Source organism: Anopheles merus, chromosome 3L (genome assembly GCF_017562075.2).
Source record: "Anopheles merus strain MAF chromosome 3L, AmerM5.1, whole genome shotgun sequence".
Lineage (NCBI taxonomy): Eukaryota > Metazoa > Arthropoda > Insecta > Diptera > Culicidae > Anopheles > Anopheles merus.
In genome coordinates this window covers 10,851,582-10,874,191 of record NC_054085.1, presented here as the reverse complement: position 1 = coordinate 10,874,191, position 22,610 = coordinate 10,851,582, and the positions used below count along the sequence as shown (strand labels likewise).

The 22,610-nt window shown below is 40.3% G+C and overlaps 1 protein-coding gene across 1 annotated transcript; it reads right to left on the bottom strand.

Moving 5' to 3' along the window:
* Position 1: 1 nt before the first annotated feature.
* On the bottom strand, positions 2-20,992 carry LOC121598956 (the record flags this gene model as incomplete). The annotated part of the gene is made up of 6 exons (XM_041926339.1): positions 19,993-20,992; positions 910-1,012; positions 630-843; positions 389-531; positions 180-221; positions 2-102 (listed from the first exon to the last, which is right to left on the bottom strand). Coding segments are annotated over exons 1-6 (663 nt in total), but the record flags the coding sequence as incomplete, so codon positions are not given.
* Positions 20,993-22,610: the final 1,618 nt, after the last annotated feature.

Here is a 22,610-nt window from a genome sequence, read left to right as displayed (position 1 = left end):
GTCCCTGTCCCTGTCCCTGGCCCTGCCCTTGCCCTTGCCCTTGCCCTTGCCCCTGACCTTGTCCCTGGCCCTGCCCCTGTCCCTGGTTGGATGGTTTATTTCCTACAAAATGTTCAAATTATATGAAAACCCTAGAAATGTAACGTAACACGTAAAAGTTATTGTTCAATGTATTCTACCTTGTGTACTGCCGCTTCCACCGGTGCTTGGGTATGAAGGTGCTACAGAGATGTGTGCAAAATAACAACAAAAGAACAACAAATGTGCCATAACTAAATGTGCCTACGCCCATTGGTGCTGCTAAGCCTGCCGTTGGTTCATTGCATCAAATCGTCCAACACACACACGCACAAACAAACACAAAAACCCACGGGTCCCACGTACTTACCCGTCGGAGGACTTCCACCACCTGAACCACCGTCCGGCCGCATACCACCCGGAAACATGCCACATCCCTTCGGCAGGTACAGCTCCGTCCACGGCCGTAGCTCACCCCGTCGTCGCTCCTGTGGTTCCTCTTCCGCAATGGAACTGTCGTGTCGAGTGGGGAATCAAACGGGAAACATTTGAACCATTTCGTCCGTGTTCGCACACACGCCATCCCCGTCGCCGTGAACCCGTGAACTTACTTGCTGTACTGCGTAGGAGCATCGACAAAAATTTCGACCGGCCGGTTTGGCTCTACCACCCGGTACCCGTGCGTATCGGCCACGTAGTGCGTCACGCGCAGCTGTCCATTCGGGTCGATGTATCCGTAGCAACCGTAAGTGACACCATCGGGGCCACGTGTTTCGTGATGGAACTGCCCGTTCGGTCCTACCTCGTACCCGTACTGGTATGAACCTGCAAATGGGAATGAAATGTGATAGCCGTACCTTCCGATGGTTTCAAAGCAAAGTCTGTACTAACTGGTGTTAAAGTTTGCCTCATGGTATTGGGTTTTGCCGGGTTCATCAATCGCCACGATAACTTCCTGCTCGGCACGAACGATACGCGCAAGTATCGTGAAAATCTGCAAATAGAAAGGGTATGGTAGAATCGGTTAAAAGTGTGCTGAAATGTGTTGACGTCAGTAAAACAAACGTTTGCATCATTGAACGCTTTCCACATTGAACGCCCTCGAGTAACTGCATACTTTTTGTAACGCAAAAAACGGCTTAACAATATTCTGCACTATCACGTTCAAATTCCAAGCATTTGCTGCAAGCTTTTCCAATATCTGCACCGTTTACAGTAACATCCACTTTTGCTCCATTAAAAAGCAAGCATGAAATGCGATTGAAAGTTTTATTATTATTGTAATATCCGTACGTACGTAGTACGAACGGTGGTTGTTTAAAACTAAGGGGTGATGGTGAGATTTGCCAAACTTGTTTGTTGCTATAGATGCTGTCGTTCGATATCCTAGCCCAAAGGCTATGAAAGAAAACAGGTCGATGCGTTTAGAGTAAATTGACAGAAAGCCATGCGAACAATTGAACAATTGACAATTAAATGAAAAAAAAATCCTTAGCGATGGACGTTGCTATAGAGCAAATGAGAGATTTATTCGGCATTTTGCGTTCATTTTCTATTACTTATTAGAGCAATTAGAATATTCAGCCGTACCGGTGAACTCGTTCGTTCCCGGGAACGTTCGTCGCGACGCTCATTTGGCTCATTTCATAGCCCTCTAGATAAAAAAAATTAGAAAACCGTCTAGATTTTGTACTGCCCAACCTAGTGATACAACCCTGTCCACTCATGAGCGACGAATGTTTTTCGACGAACGAGTTTACCGGTACTGCTGAATGTATGGCTTACAGGGTTTTCAAGCCAGCTCAACATCGTAACACTATTTTTCGAACACGTTAAAGGATTTTCAACATCGTACATACAATTCGAATCCGTAAACTCTTTTCAATTTGGTAACATTAGGTTTTAGACTAGTAACATACCAACTCGAATCTGGAAAATGTATGTTGGCTGTCTTGTCACCCATCATACATTTTAGAGATTCGAGTTGGGATTTTACGCGTTTAAAACCTAGTGTTACCAAATCGAAGAGTTTACGTATTCGAATTGTATGTACAATGTTGACAATCGTTTAACCTGTTCGAAAAATAGTGTTACGATGTTGAGCTGGCTTGAGAAGCTCTGTATTCAATCCAAGGATCTCTTTTATCATTCGTCACCGAATTAAGCAAACAACGGTATGCACATCGAGAGCAAAATTAAACAGCGAATTTATTCATTTATTTATTCAATTTAATTGAAAGTTAAAAGGATCTCTTAAGTTCATTTGGATCATATACTGTGCTATTTTATGACTAATAAGCTTTTGGTTTCACCAGCAGGACCGTTGCAAACGGCGGTGTTTCGTAGTTACGGAATGGTAAACAATGAAAAAGTTATTCAATGTTTCTGAACACTCTGTGGACTCTAACATCTTCTCCTTTGGACACCATTAGTGAAGAAACTTAAGCATTAGAATCTTCCTAACAGTACATTCACCTGCTTTTCCGTTATAGCCCGTTATTACCCGTTCCTTTGTTAACACTTTTTCATCAAACTGTCAAAAGCGAGCTGAATATGGCTGCCTACCAATGAACGTTATATCGACCTGTTCTTTTTAAAAGACCTTGATCCTAGCCACTGGATTGGAACTTTGATTAAGAGTTATGAAAGGCTTGTACCAGGCATTCGATTTCAGCATTGAACTAATGCCTCATATTACAATATCCCACATTTGATTCTACGGAAGACCCTCAACATTCTCTCGCACTTTTCCTGTCAGTTTGACTCTGTGAGCTATTTCTAGGCAGCACAGACATCAATGCTTCTCTGTTGCATGCTTAACTAGAACGACCTTTTCTAAAAGCGCAATCAACAACGTCACCTCGTCACGTGAAGATCCTTCAGCCCTCCACTGCACATTCCATTGCGCGACAGTCTCTACAAATTCCTGCCTGCCATCATATGCATCACTAGTCCCTAGTCGTGCTCGCTTACAACCTGACATTTTCCGACTTTCGGAAGTGACAGTGTCAGTGCTGCCCCACCGTTGACATACAATTGTTTGCGAACGGTTCGAGCCCGTTTCGAACGGCATCGTTTGTTCCTGCCAGATCAATGTGCGTCGAGGCACACGCTGTTCCAGCAATAAGGTCCATTCCAGGCGCATCACATCAAGAAACGCAACCGCAGAAACGCAAAAAATCGATGCCATTGTTTTGCTGTCGGTTGTGTAGTTTGCACCGGGCAGATCTGTCATCAGTTAGCATTCACCCGCGGCTCGTTCTCGCCTGCTATCGAAGATTTCGACAAATATCTGCCAACCATTAGACGCACACGGACTGGAAAAGTGGATTTTTGTCTGATGATCGATAGCGAATGCAACAGGCTGGGTCTGATTTCGAAGGGAATCAGATTTAATTCGACGTTATAGGGCAATGATGCGATGGAGAGCGAAAGATAAAGGAAACCTACATATTTTGCAGTCAACGGTTTATTTTCAGCTTTTAGAGATTTGACGATGGCTTGGTAATAAGCTTCAGATTAAGGTACATATCAATTTGAAGTATTTTATACCCTGTAAATTGAATTATTCGTTTTTTAAACAAATCTTCAATAAATAACGGATGATAAGTAGCTGAACAAATAACCAAACTACTCAATTAGCGAAAAAAAAAATACAAGAAAATCTTCCGTAACATTTGTGTTATTTTATGCATCATTAAATTACACCAATATCTATAATGGATCGCTTTGAAACGGTGATGAATATTTTGTATGTATTTTTGTAGACATAATTGTTATTTATGCGTTTTCACTGCCTATCTTTCAAGGGTAAGAATTATTCCAGATGATAATATGACAACGGAATCACTCGGAAGCCGTATTGTGTCACAGTATTTCTCACGAAATCCATTTTCAACCAATCAAAACAGCCAGTCTTTCATCCGTTCCTATTGGAACCCTTTTTTCCGGGGAAAAGTATAAATCGTTGCATTATGTTTTCGCTTACTTGCAAACAGTGACGGCACTTGCCTTAACGACTTATATGGCTCCAAAGCCAGCTGGGGTTTGGTGAGCCAACATTCAAGTGCTTGCGTTTGTTCCATCCAAACCTGCTCCGTACGCTCAAGGACTCGTCCTTGGGTGAAGCGCTCCCATCAAACCCGGCCACTTTTCCTGGCACCGGCACAATAAAGGAACACCAACGATGGCCCCAAGTGGGCGTGCTGGCAATCCGTCAAAACTGTACCTTCTCTTTCCAAGAACGTCCCTTTCAAAGCTTGGGATTGTCTTACCGATGTTTTGGTTTCGCTTCCCAATTTCAAAAAATCACGCTGCCAACCGACTTCGGCGCCCGTTTCAACACACACACAGTTTTAACACTTCACCAAAAACCCACATCACACGGGGGCGCCAAAAAAAAAGCAACACTCAACACAAATGCACACGCAGACAAATTGTGTTCACTCTAAAGCTCGGTCCCTTGTTTGCCTTAATCGGAACCCATCGTGACAACCAACGCCCCAACGAACAAACACAAAAACAAAAAATGCTTCATGCCAGGCTAATCCTTACCGGATGATGCTAACCACTCTCGACTATTCCGACTTTACCACCCGGAACATAATCAAACGGAGTCTAGGGTAAAGGATGCGTCCGCTTTTTCATGGTGCGACATTTCTATGATGCGGTCGTTCTATTTACAGCCACCACCGCACAAATAGCCCCATTCGTGCGGTGCCAATCCACGCCCTCGGGGGGACGAAGGCAGAGCGGATCTCGTTTAAAGTAGCTTGGCAAGATAATCCTTGGTTTCAAATTTGATTGCAATGAAAGGTAGGCGCCATTGTTACGTCGCTCGAATTGGTCGGTGTCGCGTTTCAATGGTGCTTGCCAGTACCGGTGCGGGTTTTGAAGTGTGTAAAAATTGTAATGGAAGCTTTTAGGCGTAAGGATCAGCAGCAGTAGCAGTGCTGAAATGAGGACCTGTTTCCATGCAAATAAAGTCGTATTAAGTTTAATGGTTTTGGGAAAATTCAAGTTTATGCCATGCTATTACACCAAATGAAGACTATTAAAGAGACAATTTTCATAACAGATTTATGTTTCATATTTTAAAACACGCATCATTGCATGATTAAACTATTTTAATCATAAAATTACTCGCAAGCCAGAACGGTGCCTCCACACCAACGTTTATGCCAACATCTCAATTCTAGAAAAGCAAGAAACAATGCAATCATTAATTACTGAAAATAATGTTCTTCTGTGGCGGCCTGATGCTACAGTCCTCAGCTCGACCAACATGAAGAATGTTTCATCTGATTCCTTGATTTATTTTATTTATTGCTACTACTAAAAACTGTAAGTCTGGTGAATACATAAAAAAGGCAAAAATCAGCATATTTACCATATTTAAAGTACTTCGGAACAAATAAGCTTTCTAAGTTTTTGCAGCTCTTGATCGGTGATGTGTGAAAGGAGGGCATATTTCGAAAAAAGATACTTGACTGAACAATTTACATCTTTAATTACTGGAATATCTTGTGTTTAAGGGCTTCTAAAGATACAAATAATACGGCCTTTCACGATTCTAGTCAGCTTTATTTATTGAAGTTTGAAGTTTGAAGTTTGAGATGGCAAAACAAGGTGATGTTTACATTTATCCCAAGGTGCATTAAAGAGATCAGGTGGAATGGAATCTAGAATCAAAGTGTATGTAGTCCAGGTGATCTCATATCATGTTTTTTGTAACCAAATTTGAATATCACTTTTTGACAGGATGAGTGAAAACTTTTCCTCAAAAAAGTTTTCTGGAGACTTAACGAATACACAAAACACTCTTAAAATCTTCATTTAGAAGCAAAAGCGATAAAAATCATCCTTCTAAATTAATACACCTAGGGATAATCCCACCTGTGTATTATGCTGCTCGAAAACTGCTATACAATGTAAACAGCTGATAAGCTGTAATTTCAGCCTACGATCTAAAAACGGAGAGGGGCCCAATGATGAAAAAGTTTAAATTGAATTCTAATGTTTGATTAAAATAATAAAATAAAACTTTTAAAGGATATAGTGGGAAACTATTCAGTGGCCGTTTGCTATTAGTTGAAACCAACTCACTCAAAATTCAGCCTGTCAGTAGAAACGTATTCATCATCCAGGTTGTATACGTTTACCGTTTACATTCTGCTATATTGGACTTCACTATTTATATTTCAAACAAGATGCATTTTAAAATCGCTTTGTTTTCTTTTAAATTACATAAATTTTTATGCACCAATTTGTACAGTTTTTTGCCTTTCGCAACAACTTAATTATACTTCACGAAAAATTATCAATCTGATAAATAAGCATGCGATAAATTAGTGTTTTTTTTGCTCTTTTTTAAGGCTAAACTAATCTAGGCTGAAACTTTGAGGCTTATTTTGCGTGCGAATTTGTATGGAGTGTTGGCGTGATTTCATTGCAATGCAGCGCTAAGTATCAAACAGCTGGCTTGTATCGTAATCGTGTTTATTATATGTTTGCTAAAAATCATACAATTAAAGCTCTCTTCATGTGTTCGTTTGGCTGACTGCAGATTTAAATTGACCATGGTTCTGGCGAACTCTTTCGTCACTAAGTGTTGATGTATCGCTGCTACACCATCGGTTGACATCACTACTACAGTATAAAAATAAAAAAGTAAAAAGATTAAAAACACGTTTTCATGTACTACAAAAATGTCTCAAAACGTGAGGTTAATTAAATCACTCCTTTCATTCAAATTTAAATTATAATGGTAGATGTGAATAATGAAACAAACCTCAAGGGTTTAGAAAATGCCTGTACATTAAAAAACGTGTTTTCAAATAATTTTTTTTATTTTAATTGTTTTGTATCTTATCTAATTGCGTGATTGATCGTCTAATTGGTTGATACTTAATTAATCAAACACATCCTACTATATACATGTATCACCAGACATTGAACCGTTTACAACTGTACACTTATGGTTTATGTTGCCACGAGTGTAGTTTTCTGTTTATTTGAGTTGCTGCTTCAGAATTTTTGTATCTGTCGCTCACGTATTTAGGGTTCTGCCGGTCAGTTCAAAAATTGGTCTGTCTTTTCTCGTATCTAATTTGCAACTAAGCGCCGTCTCGAACAGGACGAACAGATATCCCCAATATGAGACAACTGGCTGAGCTGTAAAACAGGGCCAATAAGCGAAAAGTTCGACAAAGGTCGCTAAGCGAGGTCAAATAGGGTCAAGTAGATCAGTTGGTCAGTAACAAAGCGCCATTGAAGACGGAGCTTAGTTGCAAATTAGATACGAGAAAAGACAGACCAATAAAAACGTGTATAATGAGATATAAATAATCTCAATTTTTCATAAAACTCCCTTCGTTTGAGGGAAAGCTAGACAGATATTTAGATAGATGCAAAACCTATCTGCAACGATCTGCAGTATGATAGAGACGCAAACAAAATACAATATAGATTTTTGAGAAGAGTTTTTTTACCAAACCATTGCACATACAGAAGGCCTGCAAAGAGTACCGTCGCCCATATAACAGTGTACAGATTAAATTGTAATTTCACAGCTAGCTTTTAATTGCATGACCCAACGGCATGCCCTAAAGAGTTGTTTATGTCAAACTCGTACATCTGATCTATTTGAGCAGCAAATGTAACGACATTCATGCATTAGTTATTTACAGCAAGATCTAACCTTTACATCGTACTTCTGTATCAGTAACACATCACACATTGTGCACAAAAATAATCATCTCAAAATCACATTTACTCGAATCGACAAAACCAACCATCCGACACACAAGTAAAACAACATTACCGAACCATGTTTGCTACAGTTTGCTCGTACCCAGACGGCATAGAGTGCGCAAAAAAAACCAGTGCATACCGTTCATCCTGTGTTTTGCGTTCATTCAATTACAATTATCCCGCCAACCAAGATAAAAACAAAAAATAGAAAAAAAAAAATGCGAACGGGTTCGCTCCGTACGGCTTTTGTATCCTTCCCGGTACAAACAACGAGGCACACTGTACATTTTAATTCAATTAATGTCTTGCACTTATCTTGTTCCACTCTGCCCTTGCCTGCCAGGCCAGTGGGCATCCTTAGTGCTGCCATTGATCTCCGTGCAATCGCACGTTGCCCCTTTTTGGAGGCTTTGGAGGCGGTGCCATTGCCCGGGATAGAATATTCTACTCGACCCGAAGCACCGTGCTGTTGGCGGTAACATGATTATGCTGCCCCATTCTTTATCTGCGGCCGGTCCCGCCGCATACGCATACCTCTCTTGGTTGGGCAAATAGCAATCGATTCACTTTCAGCACCTCCAAACCACCGGGTCGTGTCGGATGAATAAAAGACCGACACCGAAGCAAGCGCATACATTACTTTTATTCTAAGTGGTAAATAGCAGCAGTCCGGGTTGCCGTGTTGTCCGAAGCATACCTATCGGAGTGTGTGTGTGCGCGTTGCATAGATTCCAACACTGGTTGCATGTAAACTATTTCGGATGCTTACCTAGTGTCGCTTAATTTGCTGCATTTTCCTTTGTTCCGGCACTTCTGGCCACACGAGTTGACTCTTCTATTCTTCCCCCTAAACTCGGTACATCTTCAACACCAAGAGTGATGAAAATTCCTCCACTGAAAGCAGCTAGTGCTACTGCACAGCGACAACGTTTGTTTGTGGCACTTGCTTGCCACGCCGAGCACACTTCCCGGATGATTTTTCGCTGCAGCCTTCTTGCTAGTTGAAGTAATTGGCTCGGCTGTGCATTGCCCTGAAGACTTGGGAACTTGAACGTTACTGTCATGGTTGTCACCGAGGTAGCATTCCGGGAATTGAAACTTCAGACAATTCAGATTCAAGCTCTGCGAGACGCTAGATTGGAATACTCAACAATCCGAAACAATTTCTAGTATGTTTTGCTGCTCAAAATAGTTGCAGTGAAGGAATTTTCCATTCTTTCCCAGTGAGCATGAATAAGAAAGCAATGAGGATGAAAATAAAAAAGAAGCTTCAACGAACATTCAGCTCCTCATCCTTGATGTTGTTAGTGGAAGCTTTTCTTCAACATGTTTCATCGATTTGGCAGAAAGTTGCGCTCCATTCATCAACGATTATTTGTAAGGATAAATTATAAATATTTCCAGATTTTAGGAATGTAATTCTAAATGGCAATAATATTATGAATTTAAACTATTCTTTAAATTTTCTAACAGTATCAAATACAGTAGGACCTCAGTGGTTGGTATATGAATCCGTATAAACTAATGAATTTGCACTTGATAGTTCAGTTGTTTGGCTACCGTGGGATATGAAGAATAAAAATGGTGTAAACAAATTTTACTCGAGAATATTTATGATATAAAGTGAAATACACCACAAGGGCTAAGCTTACTAAATGGTTGGTTAGCATTGAACCCTAATTAATTGAGGCTACTTAATCAATAATCCTACTAAACCAGACGCAACCAGACAGGCCCTGCTGTCAATTTATTGGTTAATATTTTTCTTTTTTTGCCGTCTCTTGTTATAATAATTAAATGAAACAGATTCAAATTAAAAAAAAAACAAACAAAATACTATTCAATATCTGTCCTAACCTAAATGTTCATAAATATGAAAATTCATAAAAAAAAGCGAAAAAATGGAAGTTTAATGATGGAAAGAAATAACAGCATGGAGTAGCACATGATTCATTTTTGTGGTATTTTTTCAAAAACATATTTTCAAATTACTGGTTTTTGTTGTGCATTTCATTGTTCTGTTTTTCATATGTTTGGTTCTATGATTCTTTGTATGAACTAAATAGGATAAGTGTACTAATTGTGGCTCATGGCCGGTAAGCAATAAGCCGGTCTCATGGTACAGTCGTCAACTCGTACGACTTAACAACATGCCCGTCATGGGTTCAAGCCCCAAAAAGACCGTGCCCCCATACGTAGGACTGACTATCCTGCTATGGTAACAATAAGTTACTGAAAGCAAAGCTCACTATAGCACCAATTATGTATGGCTATAACGAAGACTATTTTTGGTCTAAAACAGTCTATTACCGGTTTGAAACCACGGATGGTTCTTTTATTTCAAATATGATTATTATAAAACATTTGTGCTTCATTAGTTCCGTGCTAGCCACTTCTGTTTGTTAAATACCACCCTTTAAACGTGTGTTACCAAGATGTTCAGCATCTCTTACCATTTAGCTAAGAGCAGTGTTGTAAGAAAACGAAGATTTCATTAAAGAAAGAAACAACTAGCTATAGCTTTTTTCTTAAAATCATTATGTTGATGCAAAATAGTAGTTATTCAACCACTTCACATCAAAATTTATCATTATTTCATCGAAAATGTGCCTATTATCCGTTTGGCCAGAATTGGTACAGCTGAACATCTATGTACCAATTATCGCAGTATACCATGAATGCTTTGTTGACAACTATCGCTTTGGTAGTTTACAAGAGAACAAATCGGGTTTCTCGTTGTTATTTTCGCAATCTAAAGTATGAATATGTGTTTTAAGCATCATTTATTTGTAAAGTGTTATAATTATAAGTGTTAGAATCAGTTTCAACAACATAATGCAGGCTTGAATGATTTTCATACGAAGAAAGCGAAATCTGAAGCCACTCTTGTCGCCTTATTGCCAAATGCGCTCTTATTCTTCCCTTATCGATAGTTAGGGCAAGTCTTGGCCAGAAGTATCTTCAAGATAGTTGGGTAATGGCTACGATTCTTCATTTAGGCAAATTCAAACAGACCACTCTGATTTATGTGCTCCTCTGCGTATCGCACTGAAACGGTTGCTGGTTTCGGTATAGCTTCGTCAGCAGGTGATATGAAGGATTATTAGGTGATATGAAGTGTGTCCAAACACGGTGTTATCAGAAAGTTGTAAGAAAGTAAAATTTTAGAAAGATTAGCCCCATCTATTCTGCGAATAATTGAGCGTGGCTATCAATACAACCAGTGATTTAAAACGGATATTTGAAAATGTTAATTTAACGTATTTGATGGTGGTTGCATACTTATATTGCTGCAGTAAACTTACTATTACTTGATTTGAGTTGGTACAAAATCATTTTTGATGTAAATATGGGGGGGGGGCGAATTGCAAAGAACACTATAGCCATAAATTGGTACCTTGAGAAGTAATTTTTAAATGATTTTTTTTTTTTACTTTTTTGATAAAAACTGATTGAAAATAAAAAATAGCCTTATATTCTACACATTTAAGGCTATAAGAAAAAATATAGACTATTAAAAATTTACTTATACTTATTTTTGCAGGAGTACAATCGGAATCATGATGATATAATATACCCATAATTGGTACACCTACCCGAGATCAATATCGCAAAAAGACTATAGACAATCTTTCTTTCTGGTATATTGCATGCCATACGTACATGGGAAATGAGACAAAAGCTCCCACAAAATCGACGTTCACAAATTGTAATTGTATGGCAGCGTTAAGTAATCATCTTGTAAGTCTTCTATTAAGCAAACATACATACAACAAAACATGCAAAGCATCTCAATTGACCAACTAAATACGACGCCCTGGGGACAATATTTCACCATCGTAAGCAAAGCTCGCTGACTTAGCAGTAATTTAAATGAAGGTAATTAGCTTCGCCCTAGATGAAGGTATAAATTTTTTTGTTCCACTACTCTGAAGGTAAATAAACAATAATCATTTCATATAAAAAATGGGTGTGTGTGTGTGTTTTGCAACAGTTACTTTTATTCACCAACTACTCTCACTATGCCGTTTGTTTCACTCAACTCGTGGATAAGGATAAAAGCTCGACATCACTGTCGCCCGCGACGGCCATTACCACCGTTCAAACCGGGTCAAACCCATGGCAGACGATGGTGATACAAATTTTATCACCCACTAAACGGGCCTCCCGGGCCAACTGCCGGAGATGGTATTAGGCAACGGGATCGCAAACGACCGAATGGCCAAAATATGTATAAAAACCTCTCACTCTCCCCTTCGACTCCGCCGAATGACTAATACAACGGAGGACCGATCGCCTCCAAGCGCTCCGGGACCGTTTCCGTTTCGTTTCCGTCGAGTGGTGCGGTGGTGGACTTTTTAAGGGAACCACCTCACATGACGTAATGTCCAGCGGGGCGAAATGAAAAGAGCGACGAAAAAGACGCTTCGCCCACTGACGACAGCGTATGCAAAGCGTCTTTTCGGATTAGAAGACGAGTTTGACGATTGGCGGAGGGGAGGGCTGAGCCGAGTTGACTGTACAACCGTGATTTATTGGGCTATTTATTTCGTTCTGAGATTTGGCAGTGCGCGGCGTACATTATGATTGATGTCGAGAATGAATCGCAACATAAGGTTGTCGTTGAGTAAGGGAATGGCATTTCAAGTGTCTGTAGTTCATGTTTGGAGTTTACATTTTAATTTAAAGTAGCCATTTCTGGAGAATGATTTAGTTTATCTTCTTTGTTTTCCGTGCGCGACTGCTTTTATCGCTAAGCTCGTCGACTTCAGGGAATCCTACCGAAGGTTATAGTCTAATCTTATTACCCAACAATCGACAAACATTTCTCTGTCCCAAAAACCAAAAACAAAACGAACCTCCAACACGGTATGGCACCTTCGCTATTGTTCTATCGATTTTCGACTCGTAAATCAATTACCTTGTCTTGCTTGTCAATTTCGCAACGGGAACGCACCGGACTCCGAATTGTTGTGATACAGCGACAGTCAATCAGCCCGGACGTGTCCGGAACGACCGAGATCAAATGGATGTGGAGTATGGCCAAAAACAAAAAGTGCCAACACACAAAAGAAACACATCAAAGGTGTGCAGCAGCACAACCTTTGGGGCAGATTTGAGATGTGTTTCAAGGATTACCGCCCTCGGTATCGTTTCGATTCCGGCAAGGATATACCCTAGCAACACAACCACTTATCGACAGCTTTGCTGGAGCGTTAAAAAGTACGATTGACATGACGATGGAAGAAGTGTATGTGGCTCGCTATTGGATAGCTAGTGAAATATCCATTTCCCAATGCTGGTTGTCAGCGTAGCATGCGGCTGGCACAATATACTTTTCTGGCACCACAAAAAAGGGATCAACGGGAAACAACACCAGCATGAAAAGTTCCTTTGTAGAACGTAGCATGAATCAAAACGAGAAACATCTGACAAATCTTTTATACCTGTTTTCATCACCTAACTGTAAGCTCTTGCTCTAAGTATTTCAGCATCATTTTTGAAAGAAAGCAATCAGAACTATCTTTCTAAAAACTTAGTGTTTCTTTGATGTAATTGATTAAGTGTACCGTAGAATCATAAATTTTATGATTGTTTGGTAAATTGGTAAATAATATTTTATATCTTATACAATCAGACGTCTATGAAATTACTGCGAAAATAGTTTCCGGTCACGTTTTATTAACACTTACTTTCTGGCTTTTGTTTGTATGCTTTTGTTTATGTTTCTTGTATATAGTTTTACGCTTTTAAGCATTGGTACCTGTTTTTTGCTTGTTGTACAGTTTAAGTCTCAAACAAACGATTTTATTTTTGCAATATCAAACAAAAATGGTTACTATTCATTTATGTTGCTTTTTGCTTGCTTTGTTTATGGTATTTGAATTTCTTATTCTAGCATTTCTACAGTACCATTTCGTATAATGATGTATTTGGTTAAACAAAGCGAATCATTAAAAAACATTCTTGTTCTTCTTCTTCTTCTTCTTCTTCTTCTTCTTCTCTTGTTCTTCTTCTTCTTCTTCTTCTTCTTCTTCTTCTTCTTTTTTTTCTTCTTCTTTTTCTTCTTCTTCTTCTCTTTTTTCTCCTTCTTCTTCTTCTTCTTCTTCTTCTTATTCTTCTTTTTCTTCTCCTTTTCTTTTTTCGTCTACTTTTCTTTTTTCTTCTTCATTTTCTTCTTGTTCTTCTGTTTTTTAAGAAATAGCTGTTTTTATTATTTTTCTAAAAGATTTGTTTGTATATTTTTTGTATTTTGATTTTAAACATGTTACAATATAAAAAATATATTAGCATGATGTAGTAAAGAAACGTGTTCACTTTTGTCACACGCCACTAGCATCTCACACCCAATAATTGATATTCTGAAGATATTGACAGCTCCAAACAACAAAATAATGCGTTAACATTCCCATCACTTATATCAATCATGCTTTTGAGAAACGAAAAAACAGCGAAAAAAACACGCTATGATACTTCCCACTTCCCTTGCGCAAATGCCACTCGCCGCTAACAAACATAACGCAACGCGAACGATGCGCCCCATTCGCCCGCTCGACGACGATATCCTTCACATTTATCTATATCACGGTGACTCCATCTCCTACCACCACCACGCTGTCACGCGGTTCGAGTGGTTCCGATGTGTCGTTGGACCCACCACAGCAACATCTTCAACAGCAACAAACAGCATCATAGCGCGAGCGTGCGCACACACAATGACTAAGGCCCGTACAATGTCCGCCAAGCGGCTCGAGCGACGCTAAGCCCATCTCTTGTGTGTTGTGGCCGCAAAATCATGCTCTCTCGGTGTGCTTATTTTTATTATAATTCGCGTAAACACACCTCCTTACATGGGGTGGATACGTCTGAATTGTAATAACCACTGGAGGAGGCTAACGTACAAGTACAAGTCATCTGCTCGATGTTTGCTTACCCTCGACAAAGTAAAGTTTTATCATTGCATTAGATTTCCTGTCCCGCGTGCCGGACCTTGAATCACCGTCGTTGAAGACGATCAAACCAAACTGAAAAAAACACAATCATAATTTTTTACGCGCAAAAAAACTCCTAACAACATTCAACAGATGACGCTCACGAGCGCTTTACGGGGCAACAGCATTTGGCAAAAGTGAAATGAAAACTTTAAACACATCTCAAAATCCCTCAACGCGCGCCGGTGGATGATCACACCGTAAACCGCCTTCCGATGGACTGCGAGGCATCACCATGGACGCGAGCATTGTTAGACCAAAGCGTGGTAACGATCTTGATTAAGCATCATATAAATTTGAGTAATTTGTCGTAAACAAAAAAAAGGTGACCGGGTGGTTGGCGATGGTCATCCAGTGCCCCCAGAGCATGCTAAGTTTGGTGTTTGGAGAGTCCTCAGCAAAAACTCAATTACGATCCGAGCCGCCACCGCCACTTGAGCAATTATACTTCTGGGACGATTTATTCCTTTTATGCTGCTTAAAAGCTTTTGCCCAACTGCTGTACCCCTTTTTGGGCTCAGGGTTGTGCTTTTTTGCATTCCCAGTAGTAACCTCAAATCAGAATCAGTTGAGTTGATAAAATTAATAAGACCGGTGCGAAACTTAGGATTGCGCCACGTTTTGTCTACTGTAGTTGTGCGCGCCATCTAGTGGAAAAATTTTCCGTTAAATTAGTGTCCCAGGTGACTAGCAGTGACGTTGCATTGTGAGGAATTCTTTCTTTGCTGGAGCTTATCGTCTCCCCCCGCTGATTGAACGACGCAAAGGTTGAGTGCGATCGTAAAACAAAACACACTCCATCAACATAAACCGGCTCTCTTCTAAGGCCGGCAGCAGTGGCTCGATGGTTCTAGTCGAGGCGCACCTGCATAGGCGGAAGTACGCTCCACCCCCACCCATCAAATTTGAAGAAAAAAACAATGCGTGAAATGTGCGTAAATGCGCACGACGAAACGATGTGAATTTGACACTGATGCTGTCAAGCATGGACTTGGTGGTGTGGCTGTTGTTTCCTTCATCCACCTTCTCTTCTACCTCCTTTTTCGTTCCTAAAAATGGTGACTGCTAATTACAAGCACCGCGGTGTGTGCGCGGCCATGTCCAGTCAATAATTTAAATAATTTTCAATCACCCCCCCTCTCAGTAGGTAGGCTACAAACCTCAGTTACAAATCAGTTAACAAAAGATTGCAAACGGTAAGTGACCCCCAGGCCCGCGCGGTACAACGATGGGGTGGAATTTGTTCGCACCCCTCCCGGGCCGGTGTGTGTGTGTGTGTTTATGTGTGCATTGTTTGTTTCCACAAGCAGCCGTTTTTTCCCATCGGGTAGCTTTGTGCAGATCTGCGACGCTTGCCACTTGCCGGCCCCAACCACACAAACACACAATCAGCTGATGCAGCCGAGAAAAGCACGTGGAGTATGCCGAGTATGACGATGGGGGCTAGCTACTGTTCCACGGATGCCAATGTCAATGGGTCATTATTGGCTGATAGCAGCAAACAACAAGCAAACCGATTCGATTTCAATGCCAAACAGAAAATGGGGAAAACAACACCGTTAGGAAAGAGGTGACGTAGTTAGCGGAATTTCTGCACGTGTGAAACTTTAAATAAATTGTTGGATAATTACAATAATTTACAAAAAGAAACCAACTCCAGGTGTGGTTTGACATTTGATAGCTACCTCTCGGTAAGATATCGCCACCAAATCCGGCCCCAAATGCCATCATTGCGAGCGCAGTGGCTATCGGTTTAATGTCAAATCAATCCATAACATATGAGTCGGCAACTTTGGCTTTTAAATGCTGGTACAACAGATGATGGCAACTTTTCCGCGTTCTTTATCAAATGACGGCGGGTTCCTGTGGCCAGGCCTTAGTTTTTACGCGTCTGATGATTAACTGTTCTAAAAGCCATCTTATGTTTCAGTGTCTCATTTGCGGGATTTATATCGATGATTATGATACTTAAGCGGATTATAGTTAGTGCTCGTAGTAGTTCTGACTCATATTGCAGCCATTTTATGGAGGGGGGTGGGTTGAGTTTTGGAACGGTAAGTCTACACGGTGAGATAAAAAAAAACTGCAACAGACTTCTATTATTTCAAATCGTTATTATATCTGAACCGCTCGTCTAAAATTTCACTTGTATTTATTTATGTTGGCTACAAGTACAATAGAGCGATTCAGTATAACTTTTTAAGGGAAAAAATACTTTCGCCAATGTGGCCAATTTGAACAAAAATGAATTTATTCTGACATTTGATTACATTTCCAACCGTATTTTTCTTTTACGTTCGCATCTCAAAAAAATATATATATTTTTTAGCTATTTTATCTCACCCTGTACAGTCGGAATAGACTATGTGAAAGTTATGACCAATTAAAAATCGCAAATTCGATAGTTAGAGAAATAGTTCAAATAGTAAAATCAGCTTTAAAATTTGAAATCAATTAGGCTTATGAAAAGCGATTAATGTTTTTGCTATGGTGAATACATCTCAACAGCCTATTTATATTTAGAGCATTTTTGCAACCAAATCTTTAAGTGGTATTATTTTCTTATCATTTATATTTTCTTATCCGTGTCTTTCCAATGGAATTGAAAGAAACAATTTTGTCGCATTCTTAAACACTCAATTTGATTGTAAAAATTGGACCATCCCTTTCGATTGCATAGCTAAAACCATCTATACATTTCAAGAACATGAAATATATGTAATTGCAATAAAAATTGCATATGTTAACAATATTTGAAATATAGTGACATGTTGTGAAATAAGAGTAATTTGCCAATCGTTGCACACTTAAGAAACCCCAGCCAATGTATTTCATATGTTTGAGTTGGATAAAATCACGATATGCATGTTATGCGTGCCTAGTATACATCTTTATTGTTTAAAACTAGTATGTTTATTTTATTTTTAGCAGAAAAACGATTGATAATGACAAGACTACTGTTTTTTAATCTATTCAAAAATCCAATTGTTGCGCATTTACCAAACTCAAAATTCTATTGTTGCACACTTTCCACTGCAATAGACAAAAAAAGCCCTGAAATTTATTTATTTATTTATTTATTTAGTATCTTGCAAAGATTTGCTGGGACACGTACTTATATAATAAATCCTTAATTCATCTACAAACTTAGCTACAGCGCTATCAATAAGGAAACGAAAGACAATTGGTAATATATAAATAAATATACAAATAAATAAATAAATAAATAAAATAGACATAGTGTATGCATAATATATACATAATACATAAAATATACAAATATCATACATATAACATATAAAATATCGAATTATAGTCGTTCACAGGGCGAAATAAACCTTGTGCTGTACAATTCTTAGAACAATTTTTGACAAACATTTCTTATTCTTCTTAGGTTTAGGTTTTAAATATATGGAAAAAACAACAATTTATACGCAGTGTGCAATATTTGGGTGGTCTGCAGAAATTGGCAAATTACACTAGTATTAAATTTAATATTTGTAAAACCTCAATGAAAAACTAATTAAATAGAAATAAATAAATAAATAGGTAAAAAAATGTACTTGCAATAACAACCGAAAAAGGTTATTTTGATGACTTTTTACAAAGAAAAGTGGTGTTTTTTCAGTAATTATAAAAAAAAAAAAAAACATTTCAATCTGGCAAATTAGAAGAGCAATTTTTAAGCAGCCGCAGGTATTAATCAATCTTGTTGGTTATTTTCATGTAAAGCAAGTTATACACGTTGTTTATCATGGGCTAAATTAAGGTGCAAATAAAAAAATCTTTACGAAAATATCCTAAATAAAGCCACCATGAAACAATTTTCACGAAACAACTTCAAAATACATAAAAAGTTGCGCATGCAAATACAATCCAATAGAAGAAACCCCTCGACCAAGATTGAGTCATAACAATAATGTTATGAAGCTTCAGGTGTATCGAATTCGGCAAACCCAAACTGCACCAAAGCTAATTAGAGAACGCAAAACGCCAGCTACACCCGGCTCGGCACACCAGGTTCTCACGCGCGGCATTGCGGCATGACTTCATCCAATCAAACAGACAACGAATGCGACATCCTTTCTAAAATATTAGCAAACAACAGATTTCGGGGAAGATGCTGCAAAACAGCAAGGCACAGTGCGTTCCGGCACCGTTGAGTTCGATCCATCCTATGACATCCGCCGATGCACCCATAAAGCTCAACCGCACACAAACTCGCACCGACTGCGCTAAAATTTATCCATCTCGATCGGCAGCTCACCCGCGCGATGCCGCGCTTTCGGTGCTGTGCGACAGTGGTGTGTATATATATTTGTTCGATTGCATAATTGATTGTCGCGAGCGGGCGCGCGCACGCGCTCGCCTTCACCACCAAACACTCCAAGCACAAACGGGGTAAAAGTCCCGCTAGCAGATACGATCGTTCGACAGGGGGACGAGAGACCGCGCGATCGAGTGAGTGAGAGTGGGTTGTCTCAATCCCAAAAACCAACCCAAAAAAGAAGACTACTCCTCTAACGTACGGACCCTACCTGTACGACACCTTTGCCTGCGTGTTTATCGAACGCAAACTCGCCGAAAAATTTGAATCTGACCTCGGTCGCATCTTCAGGCGCTGGCGCGAGTGTCATCCTAACGTGTTTAGCGTCTACTGTCGAAACAAAACGCCCCAGGGAGAGGGAGAGATGGTTGAGACCTACCACAAGGAAGGTCTAGCGAGAGCTAAAATGTCGTACACTAAACCCTCCGCCGAATGTTCCAAGCATTTCGGCCTTTGCCCGTTAGTTTGTCACTCCTCTTCCCACTCCATCGACGATGGTGCTTGGATGGCGTAACGATGTACGGATGGCACACGCGATCGCTTATCGAATAATTCCACCTCCACACCTCCTTTCCAAAAAAAAAAAAAAAAAACACTTCCGACACCCGGCCCGGTCCCCCGAAAGCAAAACGTGATGTTTTATTACCGCGCCGGTGCCGGTGGTGCTCAGCTAATATGTGTTGACCTTTCTCTGTGTTGTTGTTGTTTTACTACGAAATAATCACCAAATCATCATCATTCGCCGCATCAAACGCAGCATGCGGCGTTATCACCTTTCTGTACTATTCCCTCTTTCATACAGACACACTAATTAGTTTTTGTTTGCAAAGATCAGATCCGCCGATAAACTCGTGGGGGTTCGTCGCCTATTAAGTGAGAAGAAAGGGAAAAAATATCACTTACCAGTAATGCCGCTAAACAGCGCCATCTACCACCACCCAGCGGTAACATATTGACAGTCATCAATCAGCGCGTAATAGTGCAGAGTGTCAACACGCGGGTGCACACAGCGAACAAACAGCGCCAGCGATGAGCGAACCTGCTGGCAAGTGCACTACTTTGCGTGAGCAGAAGCTACCCCGGATCTTGCTTTGGGAGTTACGAGCTTTGAACACCTTTGAACACGCGCTCGTCACTTTTTCCACGAACCCGTACTCTTTTCCCACACGAAATGTGTATCCAAACACACACACACACACACAACTCACACACAAATCATGCACAAACACTTAAAAACACACACCAACAACACCCACTGTTGTGTTGATCTAGCGGTTAGACCGTTTGTGGGTGAGGCTTTCCAAACACGCCGACTGGAGGTTGGAGCTGTTGTGTGCGGGCAGCCCACGGATTGCTTAGATTGAAGATTCGCACATTCTTTCGCCACGCTCACTGTAAGGTCCGGGATGTACGAGCTCACTCGTCGTACACTACTAGCGCACACACCTCGATTCTGCTTCGGACTGTCGCCGCACACACCTTTATGTCGGTTCGATTGATTCGCGCAAACACCTCAACAGCTCCCTTGCTTTGCGCCCTTGGTCTGAGGGATGATCTTTCCTCACACAAAAAAATAACCACTGTAAGAACGATGGACCGCGCTTCTTAACCGGTGGAAAACGACTGCATCCTCCGTGACCGGTAGCGGTGCTTTTTATATCATCCTACAGGAACGAACGCACTCCCGGTTCGTATCCCGCTGATCCTGATCTCTCCCCCTGCTGAAGCACTCACGCGAAGAAAATTTGCACCCCAAACGGGAAACAGCAGAACGGAAGCAGGGAAATGTGTGAGCGCCACCGTTCGCGTTCTCTCAACTCGCTCTTCTTTTCTCTTTCGAGCGCAAGATTCGCGAACTGCACGGTACGACCGTTACACCGTTACTGGCGGGCACCGGGGCAACGTTTCCATTTTAAACCGCGGGCTAAACCTGTGCGGCTCCCACATGCGTTCGCGCTGTAAATGTAACGCACCACTCAGCTGGCTTTGAAGCACTCACGCACCCGATCGGGGTGGGTTTGAAGCGTTTCTTCTTTGCTCGGTTCGGCGATCGGAAGCGTTTTGCTGTTGCAAGTGCGCTGTTCGTTCCTGCGCCGGTCACTCACGATCGGTTTGCAGAAGAAGGAAGGTCAAGCTTTGCCCGAGCTTTCAATTGTTGATGCGGTTGATTATCCCGCACAACAAAATCGAGCAGTTTTTGAGCTCGCTTTCTAGCTCGCTTTCCGCCGAAACCGATCGAGAAAGCGAGCAGAAATGTCCGAAGAACCGATCGAAGCTCTTGATCGGTTGAAGCGTTTACGGTATTTCGAGAGAGCGCGCTGTATGTGTTTGTCTCTTTTTGACAAAAAAGCTCCGGTACGCGACCGTGTTGGCGCAAAAATGATAATGGGCGAAAAATAGTTCACACCCACGTTCTCTTTCTTCTCTCTTTTCCCTTTCACCACGCTTTATCGTTATTGGTTTTTGCTCTCTAGCTATATTGAGCGAGTGGCTGACAAGTTTTCGATCGCTTTGCGCAGCGGGATGCTTGAGTGATCGTGAGTGTTGCACTTCATGTTGAATCATGTTAAACAAGCGTTTGCAAATTGATGATGATTATCTTGTGTTGTTATTTATTTTTGGGTGTTAATTTGATCAAGTACAAACACAAGTAACAGTAGAACGTCGATTATCCAGGAGCAGATAAACCGGTGGGCGACTTAATCATGCGCACGAATTTGACAGCGATAGCTCACAGTTGATTAAAAGTTTTTTGTGCAGCAGTTTTTTGTTCTAGTGATTAGAACTTGATTTTTGTTCAAGAACAGTTCTTAAACCTTTAGTGATTACAAAAAAAAATTATTCATTAATCGATTGATTGAAAGAAAATTGTATAACCACCTAATTTTATATTTTTTCACATATTTCACATTTCTGGAACCATAATCTGTTGTATTATATTCTTATTCTACAATTAATCAATTTATGTATTCTTTATACATTTTGTTTTTGTTCAGTCTTTGTAATTCTTTGGAGTATAAATAAAACCAGATCATGTTTAATCGATTAGAACAGACAATAATCCGAAGCATAAAGGTGTAGGTTAAAATGCGGAGGTTTCACAACTTTCCTTTTCAGAGGCTACACAACTTTCATTTTCAGTGTTTTAGTACTTTTTTAAGGATGCCGTAGCAGCGTGAAAGTAAAAAAAAAGTGAAATAACGGGGTTCGTCGCTTGTTCACCCATTTCCATATTAGACCCAGTTTTCCACCTTTAAGGCGATTTACCTTGCTTTTAAGCGCCAATATACTTGAAGTGTGTCAAATAGGCCCCTTTGGAACGTTTCTCCATATTTTCAATATGAATATATTTTCTAGCAGAACTCCCAGCTAGAAAACACTTTTTGTTGCAAAAGATACCATGTTTGGAGCTTATAATTACAATGTTACACCCACCGTATCGAAATTATTAGTAGTGGAAAAGAAATCCTAAAGATAACCCTTTAAAATCACTGTTTTTTTTTCGTTCCTTCAAAGTAAAA